The 11582-nt window shown below is 45.4% G+C and overlaps 1 protein-coding gene across 2 annotated transcripts; it reads right to left on the bottom strand.

Moving 5' to 3' along the window:
• Window positions 1-270: 270 nt before the first annotated feature.
• cdk4 (cyclin-dependent kinase 4) lies at window positions 271-10192 on the bottom strand. Of its 2 annotated transcripts, XM_036530532.1 has the most exons (8): window positions 9970-10192; window positions 7662-7886; window positions 6815-6950; window positions 6070-6237; window positions 5437-5546; window positions 2300-2350; window positions 2050-2194; window positions 272-1355 (listed from the first exon to the last, which is right to left on the bottom strand). In XM_036530532.1, exons 2-8 carry the CDS (start codon window positions 7877-7879, stop codon window positions 1278-1280), a joined length of 906 nt encoding a protein of 301 aa, XP_036386425.1. In that variant the 5' UTR covers window positions 7880-7886; window positions 9970-10192; the 3' UTR covers window positions 272-1277. The 2 variants fall into 2 exon arrangements, with proteins under 2 accessions (XP_036386426.1, XP_036386425.1); XM_036530533.1 differs by lacking the exon at window positions 9970-10192 and having other exon boundaries at window positions 271-1355; window positions 7662-7883.
• Window positions 10193-11582: the final 1390 nt, after the last annotated feature.

Raw genomic sequence — 11582 nt, 5'->3', positions numbered from 1 at the left:
GCATTAGTGATCTTAAGCACTTCAGCAAAGACCTTCTGGCCCTGTTGGTGTGTAGCAGACAATTTATGGGTCTCCTGCCCCACAAAAACACAGGGGTGAGAATGGCCCTGTCCACAAGGGGGTGTTTTTTTTCCCCTTTTTGTACACAGTCAAGAGCAGTCAATTGAACATATTCAGTTCAGAGTTAAGCTGCTCAAAAACCAGTCCTGCCATAAACAGTCCTATGTGAAAATTCAGTCAATGGCAATGCATCATCAGTTATGCCAAGTCATTCATTTTATTCGAACATTCCCTTTAACAGATTTCCCACAAAAGTGGGGCGGAAGGGTTCAAAATGACCCCATGTCCTCCTCACCCCCCAGGAGCGATCATTACACAACTCCAGCACTGACACAAAGCAGCATTTATTAATAAAATATTAATACATGCATTACAGTACTCACATGGTACTTATACCAGTATCCATTTTGGTTAGCGACAGAGACTGAGCAGCGTGTAAGGGACCACTTCCAAGTTATGACTGGAATGAGAGGCAGGAACGCAGCCAGAATCAATGCTCTACGCAGCAACACATTCTTTGGCTAAATTTTCACAAAGCCATTAGTGTATGTGACCAACAAAGGCAAGACAGGTTCCCACTTACTAAAACCACTGACCTATTTCTGAGACCCAATTAATGCCGCTCACAATTATTTCAACTGATACACATACAGAATACAATATATATTAAAAGTACAACTGAGGACAGTTAATGGCACTCAGTGGCTGGTTGCTTATTTCACTTTGGGATTAAGCACCTTGCTCCCAAATGTCAATTGGTCCCAATCTCACATAAGTTAACCCTTGAGCGCTGGTCCAGGACCTGTTTTTGCTACTGAGCTTATTGTGGTTATGGTTAGAATTCTGGTTGGGGGTATCAGGTCCTAGATCGGCACCTTTGGGCAACTTCTGCCTCTCATGAGTATCGGCCATTTTCCTTCCCAGCATCCTGTAACTCCCCATCCTCAAAAAAAGATTCCCTTGGTGACAAAGCATCATTTCAGCCCCTGCAGGTTTTGCTGCAGCCAGAGAATGGCCAGAGGTGCAACAAAGACGTGATACATTGCTCGATTATAGGTGTTTGGATGCCGCTGCCTCAATACCACGCCCAGAGCTGAAGTCCCCTTCTTTTCTCTTTGTCCTTTTGTCGACTTGCTTCTCCAACCCTCTGCCCCGCTAGTGGGGGGCCTTGGTCCCATATCCACCCCCCACTAACTCCCCCACAACCACCCCCCCAATCACCCCTCCTGGAAATACGGATGATCCAAAGCATTGAGGGCTGAGATTCTTCGTAGGGGGTCAAAGGTCAGCATCTCCTACAGCAGGGCAGAGGAAAAAACATGTTTATAAATGTGTTAAAGCAGAGAACACGAACAGGGGGAAGAATATTGCCATCTATAATTAAACTCAACAGTGATGTGAAATTTACTGTCACTGTGCCCAGGAGGGGAGTGGGACGGTGTGTGATAATCAAGGCTCGGTGACACGTCTCTATAACCAAAGTTCACCTGTGCGGATTGGCTAAATATGGCTAAATAAGACATGTATGAAACATTCAATGTGCATACAAGGCATGTGTACAGGTTTGAAAAACAAGTGATAATTGAAACACAAATGACAAAACCTCTGGAGCGATGGGAGAGCCTCACTCATTACGAGTTATTTGTAGGTATTGCATTATTATTTAGCAGATGCTCTTCATGAGAGCGACTTACAATTTTATCCATTTATACAGCTGGATATTTACTTAGGCAATGTGGGTTAGGTGCCTTGCCCAAGGGTACAGCAGCAGTGCCCCTGTGGGGAATTGAACCAGCAACCTTTCCGTTACAAGCCCTGCTTCATACCACTACACCACACTTCCACCCCACAGGTATATGCTACAGATTTCTCCAAAACATAATTTTTCACCTCCTGTTCACTTTTTCTCTGGTGCAAGCACACCTGTCACCTGATTCATCACCGTTTTCCAAAATTCTCTCTGCCTCGCCCAATCCAGCTTCCTCTTACCAGCAGCAACTCCGCCCCCTGGTGGCTGATCTCAGGAACCAGTTCTGTGATTGGACAGGGGCCGTGAGAGCTGAGCTGGCTGAAGTTGTGCTGCTTCAGCTTGACATCGGCAGGCCACTCCTCCTCTGCTGGCAGACCAATCACTCTGTGGGCAGTTAGGAAACAGGGGAGGGGCAGAACCAATGGCAAATCAGTCTCAACACAGAAGCAGCCAACTGCAATCTAAATCCACGATCACACTGATACTCACTGGAAAATCTTCCCCAGCTGGTCCACTTCAGATTCACCAGAGAATAATGGCCTGGGATGGAGAGAGGGAGGAAGAGAGACAGAGAGAAAGGGAGGAAGGAGAAAGAAAGTTTTAACTTACCTATGTACCATAGTAATGACCACTCCTGGTCCAAGAGATCTAATGGTCTACAGCAGGCTATTCATTTAGTTCCAGATTCTCAAGTATATTAATGTGCTTTCCAGCCAGTCTCTTAACTGGCCATCAAAAATGCACATTTTGGTACTTCAGCGATTTACATTAACAGCTAAAACTGTTCATTGATTTTGTAGCAGTAAGTGTTTAGTTTCAGTAACTGGGTGTCCTTGCTTTCAGTGTTTAGGGCACAGGTATGACTCCTATAAGCCAGTCAAAGGTAGCCCCTTGTCTAAAGGCATTACCAAAGTACAGTGCATAAAAGGAAATCATTGGCCATGTGAACAATCGATCAGCATGTCTTAAATCCCAGGCATTTGTTCTTTATGGAACGCATTAGGGCTGGGTATTGGCACAGATGCCCCAATTCGTTTAGATTCCGATTCACAAGGTAACGATTCGATTCAATCCGATTCCATTCAATTCCAATTCATTATCGATTCAATAAGAATGAGATATGAAATACTATATAGCTGCATTCCATATTTGGGGAGATGTTTAAAAAGCTCTAAAGGAAACACAAATTTACAAATGCAGAGTCACTGGAAATTGTGAAAATCACTAAAGAAAAGGCCAAAGGCTTGTACAGTCACGCGCCACTTAACATCCATTCGGACAACGTCCGTTCGCATATACGTCCGTAGTCCCATAAGGTTATGATAAAGTTTAAAAATCCAGATCGCACAACGGGACGTAGCGGACGTAACCGGGCGTAGCGAAGGCAACGCTTTCCGCACGCAACACGTGTATCTCATGTCTCATGGAAATAAAGCGATTGCGCTGCCAGGCGTATAATGGTACAGTACATAGTATACCGTATAATACATGTCTTGATAGTCATAATAAATGCCTATGCTAATGTCTTATGTAGCCTATGTACTGTACTGTACTTTCTATCGTTGTTTTAATGTGAACTTTGCATACTTACAGTTAAAAAGTTTACTGTATAACAGTGTATGCTTTGACTCGTAAGCAGCAGCATCCAATCTCATGCTATTCCATATAGGTTTGCTAAGTATATAGTATGGTGTTGGCACACCGTCAAAATCGCATAACGTCCTATTTCACAGAACGTATTGTGGACATTAAGCAATGCATGGCTGTATACCAAAATCTTTTTATTTGAGAAACACATGGGTATAGTTCCTTAAAAACAAAACCAACCTGTGTCCTTGCCTACTTATTAATGACACGAAGCAGCAATGTGTTTGCATCAGTTAGCTCAGGGAAAGCTGGTTTATAAGGTAGCTACAATGTCTGACAAAACGTAGCTGACTGCCAGTAGCAACTTTGCAATTGTGAACGTTTTCTAGCTAGCCTAATATGAACAACTAGCTACCTAACTAACAAACATGAACAACTACGTTTCTCTTGAATTGCGCTAAATTACACTGCATTCGTGAGCAAGTGTTTTGCGGTTCTGTTTAGGTAGCTAGCTAGTTAGGTAGCAAGGTAGTGGTTGGGCACTGTATTAAAGTTAAAGCTAAAAAGCTGTGACTGAAGTGCACATATATATGAATATGTATACCAGGCATCTCCACGATTTCGGACACCCTTCTCCATGCATCTTTTTTATTTATATCTCTGTACGTATCAAGAGACAAACTGTAGAGTATGGGGAAACCTGACATTGCCACGATAAGCTTCTCCTCCATGTTTGACTGGAACCAAAATGTTGGATCATTTGTTTCAGCAACGTGTGTCGCGCTGCCTTCGCCGTGTCGCATCGCTCAGTATTTGCATAAAACAGACCTCGAGTCTAGTCTATTTTAGCCCCACCTAGTTGGCTTTGCAACGGCCACTTGTCTCTTGTTGCTGTAAATCACCAACTCTCACTGAAAATGAATGGCAGCCGGTCGGTCGCTTTGTCTCTCTCCTGTGTCGTCCATGTGACCGTAGGGTTAGCCATGGTGAACACTGAGAGGTCGTATCATAGTAAAAAAAAATTATGTAACAGGTTTTCCTCTATGCGTTCGCAGGTCGTTAAACGTTAAAAGTTAAACGAGAGAGCGACATCTAATGGGGGGACTAGTAACTGCCTTTAATCCGACAGTTAGGCTATGTCAGAGCCCGTCTATTTAATTCTTTGGCTATGTATAACCATTTCGGAAATGAACCTAGAAAACCGGAAAAAAATGCATATTAGCCTAAAAGATTGATCCACAATTTTTACAGATTGATATCGAATCAGACAAATTTCAAAAAACGATTAGTCGAAAAAACAATATTTTTGCACACCTCTAGAACACATACCTGTGTCTACTGCCGCAGGGCCTTTAAGGACAGACCACTGCCCATGGCTCAACCTGACTAGCACTTAGCTAACAGCTCATACAGCATTACATTACATTACAGCAGCACTTCTGGCTGGCACAAAAACAAGCATACAGAGGGAGAAGTAGCACCCAGTGTGTGAGCCCCTGGTTATGATTCACGTTGCCATCAAAGCAAGGCTCACTTATTAATAAACACCCCAGCTGGAATGCAGACCACTACCGCCTAGATCACCACTGTGACAGAGTATCTGAAGCACTGGGCTTCAAGATACAACATGGCAGCTCGGCATAGCAGAAGTCCTGCTGTCCAAGTCCCAGAGATTACAGGACCCTGTGCTGACCCTCCCTCCAACCGCCTGTTGTGGCAGTTAGTGTTGAACAAGATTGATAAGCACAGTTTCCCTCTGGCTTCCTTTTATCACAGAACCGCAGACAAGGGGTTGCTGCAGTACTGCAGCTAACCATGTGGTGGCAGCAGAGGGCATGACATAAGGATCTCAGCTGTGAACACTGACCTCTCTCTTGATCTGAAATGGAGTTCTAGGACCCTTACAGAACCCATATTTCACAGCCAATTCCCCTGTGGGCCTTAAAACTGGTGAATCCAGGGAAGAAAGGGAAAAAGTGGCAGCCACCGTCCATGAGCACTCAACCTAAACACACACTTAGTCCAAGAGATGGACTCACTTGCGGCGGAACATCTCAGCAAAGATGCATCCAGTGCTCCAGATATCCACGGGGGTGGCGTAGGTGGACTGCAGCAGCACCTCGGGGGCACGGTACCACAGGGTGACCACCTGAGACCACAAACAGAGTAGGAGGAGAAGAAAGAGCAGGGATGACACCAGCAGCATGTCCACATGCTTTAGCAATGCACCCACTTGAATACTTCCAACATGCACTGGGTCACTGGGTCCCATCTCTACACTTTTACATTACTCTAAAAATCTCTTGGGGCTTCTTCATTACCACAACACTAGAGAGATGCTACAGTGCAAGTACCTAAGCTTCCTTAATGAAGTGCTACAGACAGCAAAAGCATGAGCCTTAGCACTTGTGCTACAATTCCGTAATGTAGTGCTACAAACAGCTAGTGCTCAAGTGTTAGACCTCGTACAACAGTTCATTCATGCAATGCCAGAGATAGCCAAAGTGCAAATCTTAGCACTTGTACTACTTTTCCCTAAGGCAATGTCAGAGATAGCCAAAGTACTATGCTTCATTAAAGGAGTGTCACAGATAGCCAAAGCACGGGTGTTAGCTCTAGTGATATTCCACGGATAGCCAAAGCATACACGTTAGCGCTCTCGCTGCACTCACCACAGGAGTGAGGGCCATGTGACAGCTGTAAATTCGTGCAAGCCCGAAATCGGCCAGCTTGACCTGGCCACGGCTTGTCACCAGGATGTTCTCCGGCTTCAGGTCACGGTGGACTATGCGGTTGGAGTGAAGGAAGGCCAGGCCACACAACAACTGACGCATCAAGTCCTGTTGAAGGCAGAGCCAGATTTCAGTCGGCAGCGTGGCATAGCGGTTAATGAGCAGGACTTGTATTGAAAGGTTGCCGGTTCGATTCCCCACTGGGGAACTGTTGCTGTACCCTTGGGCAAAGTACTTAACCCACAATTGCCTCAGTCAATATCGAGGTGTATAAATGTAACTGGTAAATATCGAGGTGTATAAATGTAACTGACGTAAGTTGCTCTGGATAAGAGCATCTGCTAAATGACAATAATGTAATGTAATGTAAAATTTAGAGTGTAGCATTAGGAGAACTTTACATGAGGAGGTAGAGCTTGTACACTAACAGGTGCCCTACTGTAAAGAGTTCAGTTATGACTTCACTTGTTCAGAGAAGCCACTTCTTGCCAAACCATGGCTAACGACATCCTGGAAAACACATGCTGAAAGATCAAGCCATGTGCAAAGAATTGAATGTATTTGTTTGCCTGAAGACAGATGCCCATGCAAGAATGGGACAGCAGCTCATTTCGACCTGATCCCCAGCTATAGAGAGGAGAGGGGGTGTGTAATTTATGGGACAGGTGAGTGCTGTAGGCCCTACCTGGATTTGGCTTGCGGGGAGTCCTGGTGCTGGTGCCTTGTTCAGGTATGTCTTCAGGTCCTGATCCACGTGTTCGAACACAAGGGTCACCTTGGTCTCCTGGTCTGTCCGCAGCGTGGCGCAGACATCCATCAGCCTGGGAGAAATGCACAGCATCACCCACACAGCACCCTTGACTGCCCTGTGACACTAAACCTCCAAGAAAGTGCTTGACTGGCCACTCCAGGCACTGATAATCCAGCCCTGCAAGGGGCTGCAAGATGAAGAAGCTCTCCCCCGTTGCACTCAAACACAATCTGACTTCCTGCACTTCCTGTGCATACACTGTACAGTATTGCAAAATTATTGTTTTGCTCACAAGTAAGATTCAGGACAAGGACAGAATGACCGTGTGTGGCTGCGTTGGCTGTGTTGACTGTGTGCGTGGGTGCAGTGCTGACCACGTGCATGGGCACAGTGTTGCAGTGTTGACCGTGTGCTTGGGTGCAGTGTTGCAGTGGTGACCGTGTGCGTGGGTGCAGTGTTGCAGTGGTGACCGTGTGCGTGGGTGCAGTGTTGCAGTGTTGACCGTGAGATTGGGTGCAGTGTTGCAGTGGTGACCGTGTGCGTGGGTGTAGTGTTGCAGTGGTGACCGTGTGCGTGGGGTGTAGTGTAGCAGTGTTGACCGTGTGCGTGGGGTGTAGTGTTGCAGTGTTGACCGTGTGCGTGGGGTGTAGTGTTGCAGTGGTGACCGTGTGCGTGGATGCAGTGGTGCAGTGTTGACCGTGTGTGTGGGTTCAGTGTTGCAGTGTTGACTGTGTGTGTGGGCACAGCGTTGCAGCGGTGACCATGTAAGCCGGTGCCTTACTTGACGACATTGGGATGGTCAAACTGCTCCAGCCTCTTCAGCAGAGCCACCTCTCTGACCGTAGAGAGGGGGAGACCATCCTGGTCGGTCTGGACACGAACACTCTTCAGTGCCACAAACTGCCCGCTCTGCCTGTCCCGAGCCTTGTACACTGTGCCGTAGGCCCCTCCACCGATCTCTGCCACGGGCTCATACTGCACCCCCGACTCCTGAGCCATGGCCAGCCTGGCCCACAAAGAGCACCAAATTCAGTTTGCTGTAAAATCATAACCCAAATGCCCTATAACCCCAATCAACACCCCCCTCTGTATCCCAAATACCCAATTACATTAAACAAACCCCCTGAATCCCTCCCCCAATCTCACAAATATCCCTCTCACCCCACTCACACCGGATCTCAAACCCAAAGGCATATTCCACCTTCCTGTTTATAAACTCTGCCTACTCTACACGCCTGTTGTGGCAGTCTTGCTCTCTTAACCCCCCCACCAGTCAGCTGGGATCAACACTGAATTCTTGAGCTAAGGAGGGGGGGGGGGGTGGAATCTAACCTGCCATCCAGTGAGACAAGAGTTCAGTCAACAAGACATTCCTGAGGGGAACCACAAGGCCGCAGGCTCCTTGCAGTCAGAGACGGAAAGCGGCAGGAGAGTGGGTGGGGCCAGGGTCATTCCATGTTATATTGCCACTCTATAAGCAGAGCCCAGGTAAAACACCCCATGCAAGTCATTTCAACACCATCAGAGCTAGAAGAAATTAATTATTTAGGTCTTTCACTCTGCTGACGTCACAGGATCACCGTAGGCAACAGAGGAAACGGCAGCTAAACCATTGGCAAGTCTCTTTTCATATTCCAGTGGCTTTTTTTGAGTCCCAAGATACTCAGCCCATAATGTGTTATTTTATGACAAAGACAACGTTTTTCATGACTGTTGGAACTTCCACTGGTCAATCGTTTCTGAAATGATTTTTACGAATGACCCAACTCTCACAGAACCTAAAGCGGTTCGAAGGAACCTCCCTGGTCCACAGTGTACAAGTTTCGCTGCGGTCACGTGGTTCAAACATGCAGCGGGGCCGAAGAAAAAAATCAGGCCTTTGAATGGCTGTGTCCATGTGTCAGATATTTCACCCAAAATTATGACAACAGACAAGGAGAACGGGTAACTATGGCGTTTCTGTTGTCCGAATGCACCTGCAAGTTGTCCCACCGACAGATTTCTGCGTCGTAATTTCTACCGTTATCAGTAGCAAAAGTGGCTGGTCTGCTAGCTTTTGTGCGAAAACCATTGAAATAATAACTTAAAGTATAACGTCAACTATTGCGACACAGTGAAGTACAGCGTCAATTAAGTCATGATCTCAAGGATTTCTAAGCTGTCGCCTGCCATGCAGGTGTATAAACTAGGCAAATTTAATTTTGGAAATACAACCTGAGTCGCATTTATGCCAGCAAGAGAGACACTGTACAGCGCCAACATTACAATCATTCACCTGGAACAGGTTATTTCAATAAAAGAGAAATAGCCTAATTGACACGCGTGAGAGGAACTGACTGACGTCAGTTTGCGGATGTCCGGAAAGTCTGTTGCGGTGAACACGAGTGCCGTTTCTGTCTGGGAATACGGGTGTGTACAATGTTAATGAGAAAATGTACATCAAATGTCATCTTCGCTATGTAATACCAAACATATATAACTGACGTTATTAAACACAAAGGGGGCATGATACTTGACTACAAATTACGACAGGTATCTAGCATCTCCCCCAAACGACACTGAATAAACTGTACTAAATTTCCTTGGTTTTGTTTAATCAAGGGTATAGCTAAACATTTAGAGCGCCCATTCTGGCCTTCCGTTCCCAGTTAGCTTCCGTTAATGGCTGCAGGGGCAAACAAGACAGGCACAAAACGAAAGCGCTTCCTCAGCACGTGGTATCCTCAGCGCTCTTTTCTTTGTTAATTAGTCAGTGTGGCTTCAAAGGCCGAATAGCCAACTTCACAAACCTAGATGCTTCGTCTCCACATCCTTAAAAACTGGTACTATGTGTGGATTGCGACTCAGTTGGTGATCTTTGGTGAGCTTCTTGCTAAAATGGTTTAATGAACTATTATGCTCAATTATAAAATTTAACGAACAAAATTTCATTTTACTTACAATATTAGCAAGCTTTAAAATATAGTCCAACGACCTACAATATGAAATACGTGTAGTTTACAGTTTACAAGTCTATCTAGCTTGTTAACATAAGGTTAATCTTCGAACATATATTGAAAAGATTCATTTTGCCAGGATACTTTACTCACCACGCTCCTTTTCGTTCTCTTTAGCTAGCAAGCTAGCTCTAAATACTTTAATTTGTGAGCGAAATCATCTCCTCCCTCGAGTCCTTTGTGTATATGTTTGCATATGAAGACGCACGACCGCACTGATTTATCGGCTTTTACTGTTGATATTGATGTACAGAACGCGTTCTGATATTTCTATTAAAACTTTGGCCTGACTTCACTTTTTCCAAACACTCCAACCTTAATCTCATACTTGAGCGGAGGCGCTTCCTGTGCGCATGAAAGGCCGAGCCAACACGCCCCTTGCCTTCTTTTAACCAATCGCAGCTAAAATTTTCCAATAAACACGCCCATTATTCCTTAGCCCATCCCGACCACTTTTGATTGATAAAAATATATGAGGTCTGCTGAGTGACATAACATTGGAAGAAGAAATGGTGAAATATAATACTAATGTCATGGCATAGTATTGGCTATGTTGTAAAATATAATTGACCTTACGTTTAAAAGATGGGTTTGAGGGGAGTTTTTCGGCATGACAAGTGCCTGCTCAGTTTATTTGTACAGTGAAAAGATTTGGCACGTCATTTGATCGTTTGCATTTATTTATATCTATGTGCGTGTGCGTCCTCTCTGTTTATTATCATTTCGGACAGTTTGAATGCCTGTGATTGTACTATCTGCACAATAATCACAGTGTCTCTGCCGAAAGAAGACTGTCACAGACTCCGCCGCCCCCGGCGCGCGCAGACACATCAGCGGCGTGGCGCTGACCGACCACGTAGTCCCGCCCCGCTTTCAGCTGCACTGCGATTGGTGAGAAAGTGCTGTTGCTAGGCTCACCCGCTGCTCTGTTGTGCTAGGAGAGCTAGGAAGCCGCATTCCAGTGGAGATTGCGACTGAGACGACGGTACGAAACATCCATCTGAAATTACCCGTCGCATAACAACACGTACTATAGCCGCATCATCATACGAAGTAGTTACACAGGCATGCGATTGCCAAGATTGGGCGGCAGTGTAGCATAGTGGTTAAGGAGCAGCGCTCGTAACCGAAAGGTTGCCGGTTCAATCCCCGCTGGGACACTGCTGCTGTACCCTTGGGCAAGGTACTTAACCCACAGTTACCTCAGTAAATATCCAGCTGTATAAATGGATAACATTGTAAAACAACTGTAACCTATGTAAGTTGCTTTTAAGTCTGCCAAAAGAATAAATGTAAATGTAAAATGTAAGATTAAAAATATATCTGTAACAGGCTGACTATTGGCCTAGTGTCTTCAGTTTCAAACATAACATTGCTATCCTATAATACAAGAACAAAATGGCATAGGTATTTTAGTAGAACATTCTGGTATTCAAGTCTGTAAATCCCCCATACATTATTCCTCATGATCCCGGAACAGGGGCTGTCTGTGGGGAGTAAAATGACATTCTGTCTTCTACATTAATTGAGCATAATTATATTGCGAGTAGTCGCGCTTTTGCATGTGGGTCTGTGACGACATTTGTGAGTTGGGGGATATCCCCAAAACGCGACAGATTAGAGTCATGTAATTGTTAACACTTGCCTGTATCGATGTGGGATTTATTGTGGCCTAGTAGATAGCAGATGGGGCCCAGGTTGGCGCT

This window comes from Megalops cyprinoides, chromosome 6 (genome assembly GCF_013368585.1).
Source record: "Megalops cyprinoides isolate fMegCyp1 chromosome 6, fMegCyp1.pri, whole genome shotgun sequence".
Classification (NCBI taxonomy): domain Eukaryota; kingdom Metazoa; phylum Chordata; class Actinopteri; order Elopiformes; family Megalopidae; genus Megalops; species Megalops cyprinoides.
Note: the sequence above shows the minus strand (reverse complement) of the source record. Positions and strands in the feature narration are given on the sequence as shown.

What these genes read in the sequence shown, in the direction of transcription:
- cdk4 (XM_036530532.1), bottom strand. Translation starts at nt 7,879, where the DNA reads ATGGCTCAGGAGTCGGGGGTGCAGTATGAGCCCGTGGCAGAGATCGGT. An exon ending in GACCATCCCAATGTCGTCAA is followed by an intron (nt 6,951 to 7,661) that starts GTAAGGCACCGG and finishes CATTTCTCCCAG; the next exon opens with GCTGATGGATGTCTGCGCCA. An exon ending in AGGGGGCGGAGTTGCTGCTG is followed by an intron (nt 1,356 to 2,049) that starts GTAAGAGGAAGC and finishes GCCCTGCTGTAG; the next exon opens with GAGATGCTGACCTTTGACCC.